At 48.9% G+C, this 23,791-nt stretch overlaps 1 protein-coding gene across 2 annotated transcripts in view; it reads right to left on the reverse strand.

The window, feature by feature from the left end:
- The window catches only part of PWWP2B (PWWP domain containing 2B), a 47,214-nt gene that overhangs the window by 15,954 nt on the left and 7,469 nt on the right, over positions 1–23,791 (reverse strand). Inside the window, exons 2-3 of one of the 2 annotated variants that reach the window (XM_030029970.2) lie at positions 21,213–22,866; positions 8,326–8,863 (exon numbers count right to left, since the gene is read on the reverse strand). In XM_030029970.2, coding sequence (XP_029885830.1) covers positions 21,231–22,866 — 1,636 coding nt within the window. In that variant the 3' untranslated portion in view covers positions 8,326–8,863; positions 21,213–21,230. Of the gene's footprint in view, positions 1–8,325; positions 8,864–21,212; positions 22,867–23,791 lie in introns of those variants that run through there. The other variant, XM_030029971.2, reaches the window with a different exon arrangement.

A 23,791-nucleotide genomic window follows, 5' to 3' on the forward strand; every position in this document is an offset into this window, starting at 1 on the left:
AAGGCACCAACCAGAAAAGCCTGATTTCAAACCACTCATTAGCTCACACCCATAAGCAAATTAAAACCATGCAGAATCATTACAGGCTTCTGCAAACGATGTTGCTGAGCAAAATGATGGGGTGGAGGAAAGTCATAAACAGAATCAAAGCAGAAAGGATCCCCACCCCCACACCAGCAACAAGATGCAAAACAAGACCAAATTTCAATCCCAGAGTAAACGCGTGCTCCGGACCCGGGTCCCACGCGTCTGCGTGCGCCCGTAGCGTTGGGACCCCCGCCACCCCCAGCCCCCTACGTGGCCGGCGTCCCCCCACCTGGCCCCTCCGCTCTCCTCCCCACCAGCCCCCGCCGCTGCCCAGCCCGAACTTCTCCACCGGCCCCAGAACCACCTTCAGCCATTCCGCGGGGGCCGAGCGACCCGGCGTTACCGTCCCCGGCCCGCGTCTGCCAGCAACAGCTCGGCCCCATCCCAGCCGTCCCCACGTCCATCGGTGCGCCTCCCGCACCGCTCACCAGAGACCCCCGCGCAGCTCCGTCGAGGGCTCGTCGGCGCCTTAGGGTTAATTAGCTGCCATGCCGCGGCCAGACCGCGTACAGTTCCTTACAACAGCTTGCTCTTACGAGCAGAACAGGGTGCACGGCTCCTTTCTGCGAGGGTGGCGGGAGCCCCTTGGGCACCCTCCTCCTCCGAACGGGTGGCATAAGCATGCAGGAAAGATGCTGCATTTCGGGGGATTTGGCCCCAGATTGTTTACCCGTGCCAGGCCGGGCAATGGGAATCCCGCTGCCCGGCACGGGGGGGGGATCGGCAACGCGGGGTCGAGCCCCGAGCAGCAGCCCCAGCGCCCGGCATGGCAGGGCCCTGCGCCTCCTCCAAAACTGGACCCCCTGCGCCCCTCGGGGCCAGCGCTTCATCCTCACACGCCTTTAGTGTGACACCACCGACACCGAGGACCTTCAGCAAAGGAAAACAAACACCCCTTTCCCTCCCCCCCAAGCCCATCGGTGGGGGTTGCTCCGTACTCAGTTCAGCTGCACTTAAGATTCTCTATTTCAACCATATTCTGTTTCAAGCCACATTAGGCTTTGGTTATCAAAGCCAAATGCTTCAGGTTTTGGTGTCTAATGGAAAACAGCTTATAATTTATGTGTTTTTCCTGAGAAATTAGCTTTAAAAACAACTTGCCGAACTTTGTGTTTTATAATACGCACTTAAAAAAAAATAAATTCGAGTTTAGGGGAAAGAAAATATTTTCCGTACAAGACAGACATTTGATTGGATTAAAGCAAGCTTCCCTTTTAATTAGGCTCGCTGGAGCACCACTGGAGAGTCAGGCGCCTGTGTCTAATTCCCCGTGATGCCCATCAGCTCAGATGACCCCCACTGCCTGCGCTCAGGCTGGTCCCTCCTGCGCAAACCGGAGCTCAGGCGGGAAGCACGGAAACTCGGACCGACGCCGAGCAAGAGCTGGGCTGCTCCGCGGCCGGGGCTCGCGGCAGCCTTCAGTTGCGACCTCCCTGCTGGGACGCAGGCAGGGACGGACACGCTGGGCTGCGAGGAGCGGTGGCAGTCAGAGCAATGCGTGGGGTGCCCCGGCCTTGGGGGTCCCTGCCAAGCAATGGGGCAGGCGTGGGGCAGGGGGAGCCCAGGTCCCAGCCAGCTACCGATGCCTGGGGTCTCTCCCCAGTCTCACAGCAGAGCCGTTAATCCGTAGACACAGAAAAACACGCATCACGGCTGCTCAGGAGTCCTCTGCTACAAGCAGTAATAAAAAAAGGATAGTAGTAATAATCTTAAGATCTAGCAAAATAAGAAAATTACTACATACCAGAATAGTAGATATTTCTTTTGGCAGCATAAAGCTACTTTCGTCTTTAAAAAGCAACTGTTCAACTTCCCATTTTCTCCTACCTATTAAGGGATACTATAGCCCCAGGAAGGATTACTGTTGTAAGGTTGCAGCCAAGCCAGGAGGATAAACATAAAACTATTGCTAAAATCCAGCACGTTCGGCCATAAGGACAGTTTTTTTCCACCGGGAGTGATTGAAAACCCCGTGAAAACCAGACTGGTGCCAACAGTGACTCAAACGCATTAAGAGTGACAAATGGTGATGCTGCCATCCCAGGCTGCGCCTGACTGGAGAAGGAGCTGTGATCACCTCGCATTTTCTGGGACAACCCAACGGAGCTGTTCTGCCTTTCTTCAGTCCCCCAGCACCGGGGCTGCCGTCCTGCCCAGCAGGGACTTGCTCGGCATCGCCCGTCCTTACACAACCAGTCTGTCCTTGCACCAGCGGCAAAGGATGCGCTTTGAGGTTCACGGTTTGAGGGCAGGTCCCTTCTCCCGGCTGAAGTCCTCTCACGAAGCAGAGGCAGGGAACCTGCTGGCGAGGGCTGCAGCCCACGTGCCCACTCATCACGGGCTCCGAGCACAAAGGGACCGGTGGCCACGCTGGTCCAGCATGGCCCCTGCTGTGCCAGAGAGATGTGACTACTCCACAAGGCATGCACGTCCACTGCAGCCCCCGAGGGATCCCACCTGGCTCCAAAGAATTGAGAGTCCAACAAAACACTCATTTCAAGAAAAAAAAAAAAAAGTAGCCATGCTCCCTGTTTTTCATTAGGTGCTCAGCTTAATATTTCACCAGCTTGTTCTGACACTTGGCAGCCAACACACAGGACCTGCAGGGCTCGGCTGGCTCTCCAGCCACTTGTTCCTGCACTTTCCATCTGGGCAAGCGCACTGCCGGTGCTTTGGGGCAGGTCTGGGTCCGGTCTTCCGACCGACAGCTGTGCCCGCCGAGAGCTTGTTTATTCAGTCGGTGCTGCTGCTGCTTCAATTAACATTATCACAGCCTCTAAAACCAGCATACCAGCATCAATATGGTTAAAATGTGTTGAGATGCTGATATTCTTACTGGCCATAGCTTAATCAGGAAAGAAGAAATGAGAAGAAAGAGTCAAAAATTACAAACTTGAAGATACTGCTACCAGCTGTTGAGAATGCTCTCCCTGAGCGCAGTCTCACAGGCCCGTCATGAATGAAAAAGGCAAAGTTGTTTGGGAAACGGATTTTCATTCCATTCACTTTAAAATGCCTTTTCCCCTATTCAACACTAGATCAGGAAGAAAGTTGAAATTTCACAAAGTCAAATTATCAGAAACGTTTACTTCAGGTCTGTGGAAAAGTTTGAGAAACTCCTAAGTTGACACCACAAAAGCAAAGGTCAGCAGGAACTTTTCCTGCAGGCAGCACTGTGCAGCCAGTGGGTGCCCAGTTCCACCCGCAGCGCTGCCTGCACAGCTGGAGACCCAGAGCCTCCTCTTCCAAAGACCACTTTTTCTTAATTTTAAGGCCATTCTGCTGGATGAGGCGTTTTAGGGAGGCACGGGGACTTCCCAGGCTATAGCAAGAGGCACCTTGGTGGGCGAGAGGAGGGGTGTCAGGGCACAGGCAGCCCCTCGCCTGGAGCCCCTCAGCAGAGCTCGGCTTCCCCTGCCCGGCCCAACAGACCAGCGGAGCGGGGAGGACACCTGGGAAGTGCACAAATAGAGAGCTGAGCACAGAAAACTGTGAAACTTGAAGGGAGACTAAAGGAGAAGCTTTAGGAAAATATTGCAGATGGTATTTAGACAGAAGTAGGTGCTGCGATGTTTGGCCACCATCATCCCAGGATAGTCTCCTTTACCCCTGCTGCCACTGGTACCGGCACAAGTGCTCAATGGGGATTTGTGTTTAGACGGGGCCGTAGCGAGTGTGGCAGGACCTGCAGAGCACAGGTCCCGAGGCAAGTCGGGGCCGGGAAGGCAGCCCAGCCACCTCCACACACCCAGTAAAAGCAGAAAACAGAGTGGACGTGGCCCCGCTCCTGCCATCAGCCGGCATGGCACAGCCCCGGCTGCCTGGCACAGGCAAAAGCCGTCCTGCTGGAGACGCTGCCAGGGCAGCCGGTACAACAGCTCTGGCAGCTCTGCTAGCCCTTATCGGCGTGAAATAGGCAGTATGCTAACTATAAGCCACAATAAAGCAACCGGTAAAAATCTCATCTATGCCTTAGGATCCCTGATGGAATCAAAACTGTGTGGGCTTTTATTCTGTAAGTCACTTGGACGGCTTCATTATCGTAGAACAAAAGGTTTTTTAAATAGCGCATCGTTAAGTGCCACAATTTCAGCAACATACCCTTCCCCTCAGCTAAGCCAGCCTGCAAGGGACCCTGCCCTGGGGCAGCATGCTACGCACCACTGCTGCTCCGCAGCGTGGCCAGGTCACCTCTGTCCACGTCGTGCCTCTCGCAGGACGCCAGGCGCAGGGGCACCCGCCCCGACCATACAGTTGTACCCACCAAAGGGACTAGTGGAAAACCACGGTAATTAAGCACGCCAGTCACGGGGAGACTGCGGCTCCCTGCTCGCCCTCTCCCTGGTGCTGCCCGGCCCCCAGCCCCGGGAGAAATCACCACTGTCAAAACTCTGGCTGGGTTCCCAAACGGGCATTGTGGTGCTGTCACCAGCCCTCACCCACAGCTCTTCTGAGTCAGCCTACAGCTCACGAAGCAACAGAAACTATTAAGTTAGGCCACCTACACAGCTAGCTCCTTTAAATAAATTTAGTAAGTCAGAAAAGACAGGATACAAAAATTTGGTGAGAAATCATGTTTTTGACCAGAAATAACCAGACTTACTCTCCAGTCGCAGAAAATACTATTTCCCTTGGGAGGGTAGGAGTGCCAGCAGGCAGCGCCCGCCCAGGGCAGGGAGAGCCCGGGTACAGCGGGACGCTGAGGGGGCTTTCGGGACCTGAAAACCTGCTCAAGGCATGTCAGACACGAGGCCAAGTAAGAGGAATGTGGATTATGCACACAAAATTTAATCTATAGATTCAGAATATTAGCAAAAGTCCTAATACAAAAAGTACTGATAGGTTTAGTACTGGTTTGAATAATGTTAGAATAAAATACTGAGCCCCCCTCCACTGAAAACCACACTCAGATTCTGCAGGGCTTGCATTTAGGAAATCAGCTGTGCGAGCTGAAGCACAGCTGTAGGGTTCAGGAGGAAACCCCCAAAACCACAGTGCGGAGCAGTGGAGACTATAATAAGCCTTTAGTGTAACAAGAATTGAAATGGACTGAAAAAAGCCCACAATTTCCTAAAGCCATGCTCAAGTTTTAAAAGTATAAGGAGGAAAACCTTAAAAATGGAACAAAAAGTGAAATTTCACAGCACATAGGGATCTGCTAATGATGTTCAATGGGCAGCACAGAACCTATTACAGATAATACTAAAGACCACTTACTATTCCTGAACATTCCCATTTAGGTTTTAACCCAACGGAGCTTTTCCTCTGACATAACAGAAGACTAAAGTAAGCCATTCAAACTTCACATTATTAAAAATGACATTCAGAAACTTCAACATTAGCTTTTTAAAATCAGTTAAGAAATGAAACGTCACTGTGCTCTTGGTTTATGCTTTTGCATTTGCTGAGAAATTATTTTCATTTACCTGCATAATGGCCAAGGCGAAAAAAGCAATTTGTTACAAGATTTTTGCTTTGAGCCTTGCCAAAACTGAAGAGTCATCTTTTCATTGAAGAAGTGAGCCAACTTCTTTAGCTCCCATACACAGGTCCAAAGTAGTGCTTTTTGTTGGGATACTGTTTAAGCCTGGTGTTTAAACCCACCTCTGGCACTGAGCCACTGATTCAGAGAAGGACCCCGGTGTCCAATCCACTCGTATGCCTCCTAAGCACTATTTTCTCCGTTACCATGTTTTTACTGAAACTCTCCGTTGCAGTTCTTAGTAAAAGCGGCAAAAATTCGGTGACTCACCTGCAGTGCTTAAGCTTCACTCATCTGCTTCATTAAGCTGGTGCTAACACAGACACACGTGTGTCAGGCCACCTGGCATCACAAGGGTAAAAGATAAAAAAAAGGAGTCCCAGCACACGCAACCTTCCAGTCCTCTTTGGAGGAGGGTCCCTCCCCAGCCCTCCTGGCAGAAAATGGCAGCAAACCAGTTCTCTAACCTTCCCACTGCTGACACAGGACCTGGCGAGATTGTAACGCTGACACTTTTCCTTTCACCTCTGCATTGGCAAGGACTTTCAGGCAGTAAAAGCCCGTTGTTTGCTTTCTAAAGGGCCCAGCAACGTCAGGAATGTCACCATGCATCCAGGTGTAAGGACAGCAGGAGCTGCGCCCTTGGTGACAGGGGACTAGCAGGACACAGCAACTGGCAAGGGAAAACCGGGAAGGTTTCTTGCAGGGATACCAGGTACTCCTCCATCAGCAGTGAGGAGCACAACCACTGCTCCGAGGGCACGAGACGACAGTGATTATCAAGGCAGAAGCAGAAGGCAGACAGGGTTCCACTGTACAGCTAAACATCTGGCAGAGGACGCTTATGTGCACCAGGGGTTTTCCTGCAGAGCAAAATTATCATGGGGGAAAAAAACTCTCAGACGTCCCCTCTTAAACAACTCCATCCCAGGGACCACATCCAGCATTAGAGGACGGACGCTGGACTTGAGCTTACTTTCTCAATCCGTTTCATGTCCTAAGCCTAGAGAAAATCAGTGGCCCCAAGTGTGAGGTATTGTAACTCTCTCTCACACCCAGCAGAGACTGAACGCCTGGTCTTAAGGACATTTCTGCCTGTTCATGGGACTTGAGTGACACCTGCGAGCCTTCTCAGGAAAGCGGCCGGGACTTACCTGTTGTTCTTGGCATCTCCTTCAACCACAGAGCAGCCTTTCCACACGCAGGCAGGAGCAGCCCTTCACTAGAGATGGGAGTAGACAAGCGCTCTTCCTGAAAGCGTGGGGGAGTGGGGGCTTAGTTATTTTTGTTTTGCCTTTTTTTAAATTTTATTTTTTAAATGAACAGAAGGCTGCTTGTAACTCCCTTCAGCTAACTGCTGTAATGCTACAGCCAAAAGGCTTGGCAACACTTTTTGGCAGGGATTTCATACAATAAAGAACTGTGTGAGCAGAAAACACAAAAACTACCTCACATAGCCATCAGCTAACCCTAGGCCTAGCTCGAGAAGTTGCTAGAAAAAACCCACAAAGAAACTCCTGAAGACAGACAGACAGGGGCTAAGAAAGGTAGAACTGTTTTCTCCATGAGTGGGAGTACTCACTGCACAAGAGCATCTTTGCCAGTCAAGTAGTCTGCTCTGGAGATGGGCAAAGCGGATGCCCAGGTAAACAACTGCTTCATAAAGGCTTTACACAAGGTGCAGGAACACATTCCTTCGCTATATACTGCTGTCCTTTTTACACTTATTTTTGGAAAACAGGAAGCTTACTGATTTGTTTGCAGAGGTGGCCAAAATCGGTCTTGGGACACAGATGTCCTATTTCAGCACTGCATTTTAGTTTGCATGTTTTATACCACAGTCTTCCAACTGTTTTAAGGGAAACATATTTGACTCATTGTATGCTCTTACTGAGACTCAGCAGAAGGGGTTTTTTGGTGTTGAACTCTTCTTGTTAAACTTTGCTGTTGTTAAACAGAAAAGGGAAGCTCTGACCTCTCTTGCTGACATTCAAAAGACCACAATATGAACCGGCATGAACCAGGAAAACACGAGCTTGTATGTTTTCCGATCCGCTTGTTCTTCTAATTCGACAATAGTTCATCACAGTGTTTGCTGCAACAGATTAAGAACAAACAGGAAGCAGAATCTGTGCAACGATCCAGTAGCTCAAAGGCAATCTTCTACGTGCAGACAACATTTCACCTAGGAGGGAACCGTTTTCTCCAGCATCAGAAGCAACAGATTACCACAAATCAATGTTTATAGACTGACAGAATCCAAGAGAAAGCTAGACTAATGCAAAACCAAAAAAAATAACCGATGCAGTTTCAAAAGCTTGTTTATAGGCCACTTTAGTTTGTAAACCATTTGTACTCTAAATTTGGTACAAAAGCTATAGGCTGTTTGTTTTCTGTTTTTTAAAGACTGCTAATCATTCCTGGTCATGTGTAAGGATGAAGATCCTTTCTATCCAACAAAGTGTGTTCAAGGGGCCTTAAATTACACTCGTTGACTAGGTGTGAACACAAAAGTTAGTTCAAAACGTTAGCTCATTCTCCAGTTGGAGCCATTAGGCTAACTACCTACCTCTACGCATGCAGCATGAGCAAGCCAAGGCTGTGCTCCCTGCTGTTTCAGGTGACTTAAGAAAGCACGCATTTAGGACACAAACCCATCCAAGTTACCAGGTGACTGCTTTTCAAAACATCGATTCTCTCAGCTCTGCAGTAGATGACAAGAAAAAGCTTTACCATATGCAATGACAGCCACATAGTTACGTGTTGCACATTTTCCAAGTTTTAATAGACACAAAAGTGAGTCCATTGTACTTAAGACACTACAATGATTTCATTCTATTGCATGTCCTGCTCCAATTACATTTCTCAGAGTACAGTATTGAGTAAAAGTTTGGTAGCTTTAAAATTAACAAGTGTGTGAAATCTGTAAGTAAAATAAGCAGCAGCAATAATTTTTGGGATTTTATCAAGAATAGCTAACTTTTAAGTAATAAATACATTCCAAGTTGTGGTTTTTGCTGTTCTCCTAGTTCATTGCTGTATGACTTGTCAAATTTTCATTCTAGGGTAGGATATCCTTAAGACTTTCCTGCCAGCCTCACACCAGAAGAGCCACCTAACTCCAAGTCCTGGTGCCTGTCACCTGTCCCAGATGAAAAGCAGTGCAATCTGACAAGGAAACTCGTCCTCCTGCCATGCGCACGGCAACCTCCAGATTCTCCTGGGGAGCGTGTCAGGATGTTTACAGACTTCGTGACCCTCTAGGAGAACAGCTGTGCTCTTATCTTCTGTTACCTTGAAGAAAGTGAAAGAGGGAGAGGTTACTGCAGGCAGCACGGAACGGACCAGCATTAGTGGCGAGGCACACGCTCCGGGTGTCCTCTAAATATAGCCAGGAATTCTCCTGCTCCCAGCTGGCCCGGCAGGCAAAACCAGCAGCGGCTACAGCTTTGGAAGAAACTCATCAAGTTAACAAACCCAAAGTAAGAGCAGGAATTTTCTCCAAGATAGACACGATATGAATTTCAGTGATGATAATAAATCTTCAGTCTCTGGCTTAAAGACTTCTAAGTCCCCATTCAGGGTGGGTTACTGTAGGTTAATCTGCCACAAGTCCCCACAGAGCACGCCACGTGAAGAACATCTGCCTCCACTTTTCAAACACAATCTATAAAATAGGATTATTTGCCCCTTGAGAGCAAGCCGTACAGAAGCTTTTCTAAGTACCTGCAACTGCTCAAGACATCGACTGCTGCCGCAGTGCCCCAGTCACGCGTTAACGAAGAGGGAGAGCAGCCACGCCGCCTTCTCACTCTGCCTGCAGAGGGAAAAGACAGCCCCGCTTCCCCTCAGACCCCCCACCCTCCACGGGCTCCCCTTCCCACCCCGGCCCACTGCTCGTTTCAGGCTGCAGAAGCACGTGTGTGCCGTGGCAGCACTGCGGAGCCCTTGGGACGGCCGGTGTCTCCCGAAGGACCGCGCGCTGCTCCCCTCCCACGCAGCCGTCCGAAGACGGACGCAGCCGAGACACCGGAGCACGACTGACCAGCCTTCAGGCAAGAAGAGCACGCGAGATGCTCGTTCTGAATTCAGAAGTGCAAAACCACACACTCCAAATCGCAGCTACCAAAAGGTAACGAAGCTGCCCACGCTTGATGTGTTAGACTGCTGTCATCTGGCCTTCTCGACAGATACCAGCCAGACTAAGGGCAGATGACAGGCTTGAAAAGATGCATCTACTGGAGAGGGATGTGCCCATCAAAACAAAAAACTAAAGAAGAGAAAAGCCCTCATCTGTACGCCTGCATGCCAGAGGTACTCGCACTGGCCCTGTAAGTCAGGTTTACGGAGTGGAGGCCTTGAAAGAGTTCAAAGGGAGGATCGATTTGTCCTCAAGATCAAGTGAAGAAACGAAGACACATGAAACAGCGATACAGAAATGAATGAAAAAATGGCATGGAGATCTGCACTTAGACTTTTCAACTGCAAAAGCATCACTGCACCACACTTCAAACGCAATTCAGTTTGAGCCAGTTCAAAAGTCTGACCAGCCCCAACACACGTCCGTGCCAAATCAACTAACGTGGCCGAGTCAGAACCGCAGGACACACAGGCTCAAATCCGTGTTCCTGACAAACAGGATTAATGCTATGAAGCAAAAGATCAAAGACCTTTAAAAACCCCTCACAGTTGAGGTTTGTGACTTACAAATACAGAGCACAATAAACCGAGAACACCAACACCAAACACAGGAAGATTATCACATTTCCAACGCTGCTAAAAACGCAGCAGCACCTCTTCTGCAGGCATGGAACCAAAAGCAACACTGATTTGCCCAGACTCAGCATCCAGAATGATCTTCTGTATTGCCCATACAACTGAGACATCAAAGAGCTGATTCAACACACCATGAACATCTGCCCTAAAACCTATATTCCAGAGGACTGCAATCAGCTTCCATAAACTCCTTTAGCATTTAGCAGAATCATCCTGCTCCTAAGAAACTTGGATGTCTCACAACAAGGCTCTATTACCTATAGTCGACAGAGTATACATTTATACTTAATCTTGCAGGAGAATCTATTCATTTGCCTTCTGATGTATGGTGAGATTTTCAAAAGCACACGACAAACTCACTTGCAGGCTTACTATCTTACACCTACCAGAGCCTTAGTGAGGTCTACAGACTTGGCAGAATATCCCTCAAATGTTTTTTGCAAAAACCTGACCCTTTAGAGACAGATTACAGATTGAGAATATTTGGTCTAAACAGAAAAAAAATGCATTTCCTTGTTGAGGAGGTAACAGCAAGCCCTCAGGCCGGTTTTATTCTTTGCAGTTTTCACACTTGGAGGAAGGAAGCATCACAACAGAAGCCCGAAGTCAAACAACCTCCCAGTGAAGGCCAGCGCAAAGGCAGAGGCTGCCCCATCATAGGGACAGGGATGAGGCCAAACTGCAGCTGCTCACTGAGACTACCTGGGGGCAAAGATCAGGGATTCTCTCCTCTGGGAGCAGAAAGTTGGTGCTACCAGCAAAACAGCAAACTGCTTTAAAACAGCTGATGCTCCACGTCGTGAAATGTCAAAACCTCACCACCCTGCTCAGCTCTGAGTGCCTGCAGACAGATGGGCGCTTGTCCCCGGCCTGGAAACACAGAGCTCTGCAGCCCAGGCTCGGCAAGGGGGCAGAGGCCACCCCCCATGAGAGCTCAGGTATCTGTTTTAAGCAACCTCCTGAGCTGACCCAGGAGTTTTCAACATGCATTCAGGAGGAGCAACACAGCAACAGTCACTCATACTTTCTCGCTCTGTCGCTGGAAAACTTCAGATTTCTGTTAAAAAAAACAACGTTCAAGATGGAGCACCAGCTTAAACACTACATTCTGGACATTGCTGTAGCCTTGATACACGTATGAGTAATGAATACATAACAGACTGACTGACTCAGGACAACGGCACGATCTAGCAGCCTGCATGCTAAGCTGCATGTCAAAAGGAAAGCCAACAAAGCTCTCCTGAAGCCAAGTGCTTATTCGTTAAAAAAAAAAAAAATAATGAAGTTTTGGATCAAATAAAGCCATTCACAAATTCAGATTTAACAGTTGCCGCAGAGTGCGGAAAGCTGGTTTATTTTCCGAGAACACCGTGTCCCGAGTGTGCTGATGCATGGGGACCCTGCTCACGCCAGCTCTGCCCACAGCCCCGCTCAGGGCACTCGTGCCTTGACCCTTCAGGTGAGACAAGTACTGGATACCCCCAGCACCCCCTCTGCGGCACAGGGAGCACCCTGGGCCCCGCACCTTTTGCGTTCGTAAGAGTACCAGGAGCAGCACCGAAGGGGTTCCTGCGTGTACTGGCGTGCTGCTGGGCGTCCAGGGCTGCACCGCCACCACCAGCAGACACTCACAGACTAGCTCCAGGGGAAGACCAAGAGACACGCGTGCATGCCCGAGCTGGAGTTCGGAACCATCTCCTTCAGACGGTTTCTCTGGAGAGCCCCAGAGTGCTGCAGTGCTGAAACCCTCTGCTGTCGCAGCCCTGCGAGCGGCACAAGCCCTGGTTACCCTGCACGTCCTGGCGGGTTGAGAAGCAACGGCAGCAAGAAGCCTGCTCATTTTCTCCACCCAAGCAGCTTATTCTGAGGAATATTTTCTAATCATAATGCAATTAACAGCAGGCCGTAATTAAGCATCGCCAATCAGTCTTCTTCCAGACATGTCCCCTTGGGGGAAGGGCAGCAAGGCAGCCCTGGCTCAAGCGCAGAAGGATCAAGCGGTCGTATCTTCCCGCAGCCCTGAGGAGGTACAGGGGCCAGGGGACCCAGAAGACCTCTGACAGGCAGCTAAGTGGCTCCCACAGGGCTTTGTTTCTAAAGACAGTACCTGCTTAACAGCCAGAGTCACCAGCAGAAGGCGAGGGGAAGGGCAGGAAGGGCACTGCTGGCAGTGGTCCAGGAAAAGTCCTTCCTTCCCATGCTTTCCTACTGCGGGACGAGGGCTGGGGTTGGTGGGGGTTACTGGATTGCAGCTGGGAGCCCTGTCCCCGACCTGCTGGACAGGGTTTTAGAACCATCTCCAACTCCCAAGGCATCAGTATCCAGCTGACTTGAACAGGCTGGCAGCTATGCTCTCCAATATTAAACTCTTATCATCCGAGCATCTCTATGAAAAATCCTGTATGGGGTTTGGGGGTTTTCTGCTTTTAGAAAAGGTTGCTTTCTGCATGAAGAAAAGGCTCAAGTTATTGGCTTGAATCAAAATAGAGCAAGTCATCATTCATAAAGGAAGTTAAGCCAGTAATTTTGCTACAATTCATTTCTTCAACTGCAGAGAGCACACAGGAAATATGCTTTATAAAGAAAACAAGTCTGTCTGATCCTACAATAGCAAGAACCTCATGCAGATTAAACAGGAACTGGTATGTCAGTTAAAAGCATTCACTCCTTCAGAAATTAATCAACTTAATGAAAAAAGCCTTCATTAAAAAAATGCCCTGCTCCTCCCTTCCAGAGAGACATGCATCCCCAGTGACCAAGAGATGATTATACGATTAATGCAGGGCAGCTGATGGAGTTTGTGTGGGAAGGGCTCAGGCACAACACGCCAGAGAGCGTTTGTGACCCTCTTGCTGAGATGAGATGAGTCACGTTCGCTTCCACAGGCAGAGGAGCCACAGGTGGACCTTCGCTCCATGCTACATCCGTAGGGACCGGAGCACAAAGACAGGCGGGTGACGCAGCCCTCGCCCTCACACACCAGACAGACATCGCCGCTGGTGTGTGCGGCAGGATCCCACGCTGCTCCTGCTCCGGGGCAGAGGTGGCACCAGGAGAAGCGAGAGAGCACTTTCCAACTGACTGAAGAGCTGGAGATTTGGGGTGCAGGGACTGTAGGTATGAAGAGCACAAGTACTCCACAAGTCAAGGTATTAAGCCCCATCTCTGTCATCACTGCCAGACACGAGAAGCCTATTTCAGACGTACGTAATCCCAGGATGTGCGAGAGTTCATAAACCAGCTAATGCAAAGCCCACGTATTCTGTAAAGGTACACATAGGGTGCAAAACAGATGCATCAAACAAATTTAAAAAAAAAAAAAAATAAACCAGGCACCAGCTCATCCTCATGTAGTTTGCAGGATACAGGCCAGTAGCTTCCTTGAGTCTTTTATTAGGCAGAAGTCAGAGTTTGTCACTCAGCCCACACACTCCTATTCACCTTGATCCCAGTGTCAGCAATGGGTACTCAGGGAAAAAACAAAACACGTATCAAGGCTGAAAAACAACAGTTTGCAGGTTTTTCAACATTCAAGAATCTTCACATCGATTTGGGCATTCAAAGTCCTATCTTTCACACCTAAACATTAAAATGGGAAATATCTGTTTCACCCTATTGCGTCACCAGGCCTCACAAGCCAAGCAGCTGCATGTGGCATTAACAATGCATGGCTATTCCATGAAGATCTTATTCATTCCTCTCCTTCAGAGTAACAAGCACCCTTCTCTACAGAGAGCTATCCCCAAGTTTCCAAAAAAAAAAAAACCCCTATTCCTTCTTGGCCCAAAGTAGCTTTTCTGTACATGCAACTTGGAGGTGCTCAATACTTTGCAAACATCTGCAAACATCTGCTTAACCCGAACAGAAGTAGGATGAACTTTTGAGCCTTACCCAGAGAGGCAAGAGGACTCCCTCGGTAAGGGCTTTACCTCTTCGGCTGACCAGCGCTGCTCACTCCAAACCGCACGTCAGCCTCTGCCTGAGGTCCCACCCTGCCAAACTCACTGTGCTTGGTGTGAAAAGGTGAATTGTAGCCACAGCTTTAGACACCTCCATTTGAGTTTAAAAACCAAACCAGTAAATAAATGCAATTCAGAAAAAGCTAGAGAAACCTCACTTTTTCATTATTTGTAAAAGTTTTCAAGGAAACAAGTTTCCAGGCTCTTTGTCCAGACATCTCTCCTCACCATGGAGACGCAGCCCGTCTCTCGCCCCAGTAAGCAGCGGTGCAGATGGGGCTGCTCTGCAGAGCCTGGCCCCCGGCACACTCCGCTGAAAGCACCCGTCGCCCCAAGCCCCCAGCACAGACCCTGCTCCTGCACAGATCCAACCAGCACCGAGCCCACAGCAGGCTAGTGACACCACAGAGGGACACCCACCCTCTGTGCTCACCGCGGGCACGCTTGGGCAGCACAACTAGCAGATGCCTAAAGCTCCAGATGGGGCTTGGAGACCCTCAGTCCAGAGGGCAGCTTGCTCTGCTTCCAAGAGAGTTGTTAAGCTCTTAGGTTGATACAAATCTCCTTTGGCAGCTGAAGTTACAGCTCACGTAAGCAGATCGCATTCTTAGGCATCTGTGCAGCTCGTGTGCAGTTAGAAATAGCACAATGTATGGCCTGCTGGCATTTCCAAAAAATACGCCTGGGAGCAGAGAGTGTAGGGAAAGAGGGGCAACAGATGGCACAAACAAGGAGAAGTAGCATGGATCTAGATGTCTCCAAATGCAGTCACAGTGGTCACAAGCCAAATGTGCAAGCGCTTTCAGGAACAGGGAAATCAGCGGGATGCCACCAGACACGCAGCTCCAGACATCCAGCACTGGGGCACACAAATATGCAATGCAGTCTAAAATAGACTTGTTCTCCTACTTCGTATTAGTATGCAGAGACACTGACTCCAAGCTGTTTGAAGGAAGACTGAGAAACAGTAATTAAGTTGGATGCTTGGTTTTAGTTGACTGAACCATCTAGAAACCAGGCCAAGAAAAATCTCAAGCATTCATCTTCTGGGCTGAAATATTTCACGTGACCAGGCAGGTGTTTTTAAAAATTTAGCTATCACAGCAATCACTACCACGACTTTATATAAAGTTATATAACCTTTTTGTGCCACTGGTAGAGCAGAAGAGAAGAGGTAAAAGGAAAAAGAAGAGTGATTTATGTTGCTTCATAAACTGCTGGCAGGCAATACTGGCTACATGCACATACAAAGCCCTGAACATCTTTGAAGGTGAAGTCATAACCCAATGTTCCAAATTTTACGTTAGAGCTTACTATATATAGCAAGTATGCAATAAGCTTTGATTTTGCTGTACATAGTAGCAGTGTGCTTTTTGTGATGAATGGCCAAGTATACTGATACTGAGGGTCTATTAAGCTAATAGCAGTAAAATTAAAACCTTCAAAAGCCAGTATTTTCAAGTTTAATGGTCCCACAGCCACAGCTTGGGGGTAGAGGGGAGAAAGAGAGGGAGGAAGAATAAAGGATTTTCCAGACTGAAAAAAGCAAATGAATACATATACTGTAAACTTGTTACATGCAGAGATGTATACGAAAATCTACAAGCAGTTTTTTGTATAAAAGGTTTTACTGCATGAAAGGGCTGTGGGCAGGGAGGGGAGATCTGTCATGAGGAGCCATTCAGGAGGATCACAGAGCAGGAGGAGAGACCCAGCCTTGGTGCACTGCAGGACTTGCTCAGCCTGCTGAGCACCCTGAACCTGCATGAACCAATGCCCTTGCCACCCAGCGGGGCTGGAGCAACACACACTCCTTGAAAAGCCCCTGAATCCCACCACACGATGCGTTCCCTGGAGCAGGGACAGGGCAGCCTTAGGAAACACGGGTCTCCTTCCCTCCTGTGCCCCAGCCCGCGGCAGAGCCGGAGCCACGGCCCCATCCGCCGCTTGTCCCCAAGGCCGCGTGTGTGACACCAGCCCCGGAGGGTCCATCCCTGCCCCGGGCGGGGTTCCCCTCCAGACCAGAAGCGTGCTCGGCACACCGCATCGCACACCCTTCGATCGCATCTCTCTGGTGACTGAACACAATGCCCTGGGTATGCCAGCAAAGCTACTGTTATAAAACCAGAAATCAGCTGGGGTGCTCATCGCTGTGAAAGACAAGGGAAGAACAGTCCTTTGGCTCAAGGAATTTGAAGTTTATGCAGCTGCAAGTTTAAATATGACATTATCATGGAAGTCAACAGCAAGCAAAATGCAAAAGCACAAGAGATTTTCTTATTCCCAAGAAAAAAGTCGAGGCTGGAGTGCCAAAGCCCGCAGGACCGGCTCTCGGAGCAGGTCCCGCGCAGGGACCTACTGCCCCTGCTGAGACACGCATGCTCGGCACGCCGCGGGCAACACCTCCACTTCTCAGAAGACTTTCTGACCGTCTGAAACAACTCCGGAGACAAGAGTCCTGCAGCCAAAACGGGTGATGGATGATGAGCACGCCACCAGGCCCGCAGCGCAGCCTCACAGGCAGTTACACAGGGAAGCGGGGTGGGAAGCCGCAGGAACGCGGGGGAAGCAAAGCCCCCTCCACGAGGACAGACTGGAAGGAGGGCTGCCCCTCGCCCATCGGGAGCTCAGCTGCGCGGGCAGCCGCCACCGCAGCCACCGCTTCCCACCGGCAGCTCAGCACCGCCCCGGGCGAACGGCCTGGAGATGTCCATCCCCGGTGACCCCGTCGCCACTCCCCGAACACCAGGCCCAGCTCCTTCTGGCCTCCTCCCGGCGCGCGCGGCAGCGTGCCGAGCCGTGCCCCCCGCCCCTCCGGCCGCACCTCTGCCGCGCCAGGACCCCTCTTCAGCTCTCAGCCGCGGGCAGCCGGGGAGGGCGGCCAGCAGCCGCGGCGATCCCAAGGAGCAGCACACGCGACGGCGCAACCCCAGCGAGCGCCGCTCCGACGGGCCGGCCCTCGGACGGGCCTTCCTTGAGAGAAAGGCAAACATCCTTCGCTCCGGGATAGGGGCGGCTGCCTCCCTCACGCCTTGCGCTCAAGGCAGCCACGGCGAGGGATCAGGCCGCGTCCCGGCTCCCACCCTGCGGGATAAGGCTGCCGAGGCGGCGCGGGGACCTGGCGTACCAGCCGGTCAGGCTCGGCGGGGAAGTAACACCGCCCGCCACCCTGGCACTACCAGGGCCTTGGGCCTGGTCACAGCCGCCTGCTGCTAACAGAGGTCTGCGGTCGCAAATGCACGACGAGCGGCGGTGAGCCAGCGCCTGGTGCTTTAAAACCAGGCAAGAATAACTCGCCAAGCGCCCAGCTACGGCGCAGACGTCTCCGCGGCACGGGCAGCGTGCGCAGCGGCTCTCTGTACGTGACACACAAGTAGAAGCTACAAAGCAGCATGAGAAGATGCTGAGTGGGCACTGTCCTCCCGGCACGACTCTAAACCCAGAGTGTCTTACAAATTTGAGTTCTAAGGGCTGCTAGTCTGCCTGTTGTTTTCCCAGAAACCTTGTTTTACTAGTCAGTTAATGACAGGGTTTTAATAAAGTATATTCTTTGCAAAAAAAGTACAAGGACAAAATATAAAAACATAAAGTGATCATACCAGCTTTTCCAACCCAAACCAAGTTTAAAAAAAAAAATCCAATTGCTTCCAGTTTCACATGCATCCACAAATTACCTGAACTGTTTGTACGTTTTTTCCAGCAATTACCCTCCATGCTTTGCAGAACAGCATCACATGCCGGAAGACGGGAAGTTTCACAACAGAAAGTGTCAACAGTCACACACTTCTGCTGTGCCCAGGATTAGCACAAGCGACGTTAGCTAAGTGCTGCTGCTGAAGGCACCTCCTGGACTCTTGTTCTTGTTCGGTGCTAACGATAACAAGCCCCCGTGCAGCTGACGGTGAAGCGTCAGCACGATGGATTGTACAGCGGCAACATGCAATGTAACCAGTCAGATGCCTGCTCTTAGAAACTACTTCAACAGATACCACCTTGTACTGCCTTGAAAAGGCCTCAAAGCTTTCAGATATTTAACTGTAGCTCAAGCGTCATTGTGGTCCTAAGACTCAGGAATTGCAGACATTAGTGAAAACTTAAGTTACGCCCTTCAGGAAAGAACAGTTGATGAGCAACTGATGGAAACATTTCAGTTCTACTTTAGGGAAATTCAAGGAAAACAATAAAATGCAGTCCTCCTGAACAGAGAGAATTAGGTGCAGGGCAAGTCTCCGAAATAAGGAGTTGTTTTAGAAGTGATGTATCAAAACACTAGACATGCTGGTCTAATCAGGAATCTAAGTAAACGTGACATGCAGAACACTGGAAGTTGTTTTGTTCTGCTTTTCTAGTTTTGAGCAACTGCAGTTGTTTATCCAACTATCATGTCATCTCCAGACTAGCAGATGGTGTTGGCAGCTCACCTTAAGACACATGTAAGATGATTTTCTATCTGTGGAAAGCCAGCTGAAGGAGGTCAATGAAATGGCTATATGCGTTAAATATATCTATATACCCATATATACACGCAGAGGTTTGGCCAAAGAATACAGAGGGAGGGAAGGGTCTGGTCTAATCCAGCCCATCCCATCATTTTCTTCTTATCATTCTCAACATGTTCTTCTTTCCCCCAGTTTACAGACCCGCTCCACCCCTTCTGCTCCATACCTACAGCTCAGGTACCCACCGTGTCTGCAATAACCCAGGTCTCCTCTGGAGCAAGTGCTGCTTTTCCTTCTTGACGCCTTGCCCTACAGCCTTTCACCCTGCATCTTGTGGCCAGGTCTTAACATTAGCACCACACCTGCAGTGGTCCTACTGGTAAGAACAGGCAGCATTTTCCTTAGGCTAACGTGTCATTGGGCAAACATCCTCCCATTTTGACTTCCAGGGCTGGACTTTGAGCTCCTCTTGGCCACACGCTTTCCTACTCCACACGGACTGACTGGCATGGCCAGTCTGACTGATCTGAAGCATTAGGTGCTTCTTCACCCTGCCCCTTCTCCTGCCCAGAAGCCACCAGATATGGCATACCAGCCCACCCAGAGCTCACAACAGCAACGAGAGCTGTCAGTAACGGTGACGACATACGTTCTGCTAAAGCTGTCCGAAACTGCACATACAAACACAGTGAAGACAGTTCAGAAGAAGGATGAAGCTTTCCTGCTCCTTTAAATAGAGCACTATTCGTACAGGAGCGATGGATTTTGACCATGGTGCTTTCACTGGCGAGGACAGTGTATTCTGGGCATCAGGTTTATTTATACTCCAGATCTAGCTAATAGGAATTTGGGTCCAATCCAAACACTCTTGATATAATAAAGTCTTTAGCCAGAGTTGAGTAGCATTTGAAGGGGCAAGATCAAGGATGAAGCTTAAATGCTGCTGCTGCAGTTATACATCTTTACTTGCTCGAGCATCCAGTCATCCAGACACCTTGAGCACACAGGATGAATATGCCACGCTCTGATTATTTACTGCAGCCAGGCTTGCTGAGATGGAATAACTCAAGCAAAGCAAGTCCTTCATCATGCTCAAGCATGACAGAGGGTATGAAAAAAAAAAAAAAATCCTTCTTCCCCCCTCAGGATTACATGACCACTGACCATCATAGTCCCACTGCATTACAGTAGCTTAGAGAAGAATAGACAGTCTACAGCAGGAGTAGTACCGGCCTGCACACACAGTCCTTCTAGCATGAAAAAGAGCAGAAAAACTTAGGGGACAACATAATGAACAACACTGTATAAAGCAAGAGCTTTGACAACAAGACTCTTCCTCATGATTAGTCATGGTTTTCAGACAAAAAGTTAATCCCTCCCCTTGTTTAACAGTATGACAGATGAGGTCTTGTCCAGATAGTGACGACTGGAAGGTTGTGAAATGATTCTAGATCTTATTCAAGTTGCTGGATTTTTCCTATGGACTTCACTGAGGGCAGTGTAGTAGGCAGCATCAACTGGAATTACAGATGGTATTTCTAATCCCAGTCACACCACATCCTGTATTTTTAGGTACCAAATTTTGATCCTGGGCAAGGTTTTGGCTGTTTGATGAGAAAGGGAGTACTATCCCCCTCCAGTAAAAGCAAAATGTGGAGGCATTACAAAGAATCAGCTCCCACGTTTATGTTCCCACCTTATGTCCTCAAACAAAGAGGTTGCAGGTGAAGCCCAAAATAATTTAATTTGATGATCCAGGCCATTCCCCAGCAATGCATTGACATTTCAGACACAAGCCAAACCTCAAGTGCTGTGAGAAATATTGAAATACTGTTTCCCAGTTAAAGACAGCTTTTAGTACAATCATTTTGAAGAGCCATAAAGAAAGTGCCTTCATGAGAAATCCATGTCAGAGGGGTCGGAGAAACCGTAGGGGAGCAAAGGGCCTCCAAGGGCCCTTAACTGTTATGGGTAACTGCTGGGCATCGGTACCTAGGTATGACAAATATAATCTCAATTCCAAGAAGAGTTTTAGTTCTTTGAACCAAAAGATATTTCAAAGAAACATAAAGTCTCAGACCTATTAGCCCTCCAGCCACACAGGATGAGTTTTGATGCAAATGAAGTATCCTCAATACTTGCCACATCCTAGCTGTAAACAGTGCTAATACATGACTACCATTTTATTAGCTCTTTGAACAAGCGATGCTTGCTTCCTCACGATGTCAGATGCTTTGTACTCCCCTCTGGGAGTAGAGGCTCCAATTCCCACGGTCCCCCCAAAGGTTTGGAACTAAAGGTTCTTATCACCTCTGAAATTACCACCACCAACTAACAGCCAAGCACTTAGGTTTAACAATTGCCAACCTCAAGTTTTTATGGGAAAACAAATGCAAACAAACAGTGGAACGTAGATTAAAAAACACAAGGAGGTTTTTCATAGGAAGCATTAGTCCAGCAAGCACTCACCTGATACTGGAGGCAAAGTTATGTCTCAAACTGTGTTAAGAGATCTCTTATTTCTGGAGTCAGATGCTCTACTGCCTTTGCAGCTTCTGTGATAGCTTTCCGATACATCCCTTTCTTCTTGCGATTAAATCTCAGTTTGAAAAATTCAGAGAAAGGAGAGAGTTTTGAAACAGATAAGAATGAAGTCGTTGGAGAACCAAACCATGATACTTTAGCTTCTCGCCACGAAGGTTCTCCGTTTTCCTTCTGACTAAGGTTTATGTCAAGAACACGTGCTGGCCACCATGGAAAACCATGAATTTTACCCCAAACAATATCCCCCACTGAAACAGTTCTTCCATCTTCTGTGACACATTTAGACACACTTTGGGTATGCAGTCTAACTGTTAGTGGCGGCACAATTTTACGCTCATCTTTTGAAGATGAAGAGACGGATGCATCATCACCAGGCAAAAAGTCACACATTTCTGGTGATGTTACTTCTGAACTAGAAGACTTGGATTCGTCTAGACTGTCATTACTACACACTGATAAACTAGAAGAATCGGCTTTTCTTTTACGATAATTCATAAGGAAAGCCAAGTTATCATGCCCATCTTTACCCTGGGGAAATCTTTTAAAGTCATCATCTTCACCTGAACTCCCTGAAGATATCTCAGCTAAACTTCTGTCTGTGGATTCATCATTGTAAAATGCGCCAGGATTGGACTCCCTGCTGCTCTGAAGGACATTTATTTCGTCAATAAGTTCTGCCTTATAAATTGAAACACTCTGACCATCATTTATGCGATGGGGCTTCAGCCGTATCTTTGGGGGTGGGACATCCGCACTGGAATGCACCGGCCGCGTAAGCTTCAGTTTTGGAATGGAAGCAAGCTGGCTGCCTGCTGACTTGTCCATTAAACATTTGGTTTCTCGACACCGTTCAGAGTCTCTGGTCTCCTCTTGGTCCTCTCCTCCGTTCTGCAATATTCGCTCTGGACAAAACGGTTTGACTGAGCCATGAACCCGGGAAGGGATTTTTACAACTTCGCCTTTCCCTTGTGGAGTACTGTAGGATATTTTTATAACTGGCGTTCGATGTACTAGTTCCCCAGAAAACTTGTCATCCTCTCTCTTTTCTCTTTTGTTCCTTTTCTCCATGTAGTCGGACTCACTGTGCTTTTTCTGCTCTTTGTCCTGAATGCTCAGCTTCCTCCTGGTTTTAGCGTTCTGCCTAGCTGTGTTTGCATCCTCGGGGTTCAGAGTGTTTTTACACTTCTCACAGAGCACCTGTCTTGGCCGTAGCCTGATAGTGCTCATGATAAGCCTTCCCGGGTCTCTATTCCGTGATAAACGCCTCCTCGTCCTCTTTATAGTCCGTGGCGGTGGCTGAGGAACCCACTGGTTGTACGTGTGCCGTAGCCATAGCGGACGGGGAAAGGGAGCTCCCTCGAAGTAGGGGGGGTAAGGAGGAAGGCTGCCAGGCGGTGGGGGAGGCAGGAGGGGGGGTACTTGCTCATCACCGTTTCCTTTGGGAGGCTTTTCACCAGCAGACTGCGGCTCTGTCTCGCGCTGCATGGCATCTCCGCCATCAGCAACTCCGTTAGCGCAAGTGTCAGTGGGAGGGTCCTCATGCTTGGGAAAGGAGGATGGGAGACAAAACAATCCGGACCTAAAATGGGGTGAGAAGGACAGGGAGGGAAAGAGACAAAGAGTCAGGATGTTTGAAAGGTGCTTCTCTGGGAAAACTACGCATAACAAACAAAAAAAAACACAACAAAAAACACAACCCCAAAAAAAGCCAACTGCTCCCACAACTTCAGCATACTAAGAACACAACATTTTCCCTTGACTTTTAAGACAAGGCAGCCAATTCTGCCACTGAAAAAAATAACAGCATTTCAAAATTTAGGAAAGGTGTCCTACTCTTCTGCCAGAAAAGGCACCGAGATCAAAATCTCTATTTCCATGAACTCTTTGCAAAAAGTTTTGCTCTAAGAAGTTTTCGGTTTTATCACGCAAAGCAGTTTATTTTATCAGCAGGCTGGTAAAGCCACGAGGAGCGCTGTGATACAGATTATGTGAGCCTTCTGGGAGCTATTATACTTCCTTTCTTCACACAGTACTTGCACAGCTGATTTTTCAGCTTCTCTTTCAAAATCTGAGCATCTTGACTTGGATGGATAACTTGCACTTTCAAGCCACAGGTTCACCAGTACACAGCTCTGTTCCTCTGCCCCCGGTCTCTTCCATATATGACTTTATTTGTTATAATAAGGAATACACTACTACTTCAGAATAGCAAGATTAAGAATGATGATGTACTATTGTTCAATGCCAAGTCTCATTACAGGCTACCGAAGTCTGGATACAATATCTTGCATGCATATCGGCAAAAGCAAATCCTCTGAAACACTGAAACTCATAACTGCGATTCACATCGCTGGATTTCTGCACCAGAATTTATGCCCTTGGCCTGACATTAGAAATATTATGCTAACACAGCACTTGGACAAATATTTGCCCTGAAACACTGACTCAGAACCAGCAATGGTCACTGTCTTGGCTTTCCAGAGATACTTCTGTAGAGAGTACAC

Source organism: Aquila chrysaetos, chromosome 11 (genome assembly GCF_900496995.4).
Source record: "Aquila chrysaetos chrysaetos chromosome 11, bAquChr1.4, whole genome shotgun sequence".
Taxonomy (NCBI): Eukaryota; Metazoa; Chordata; class Aves; order Accipitriformes; family Accipitridae; genus Aquila; species Aquila chrysaetos.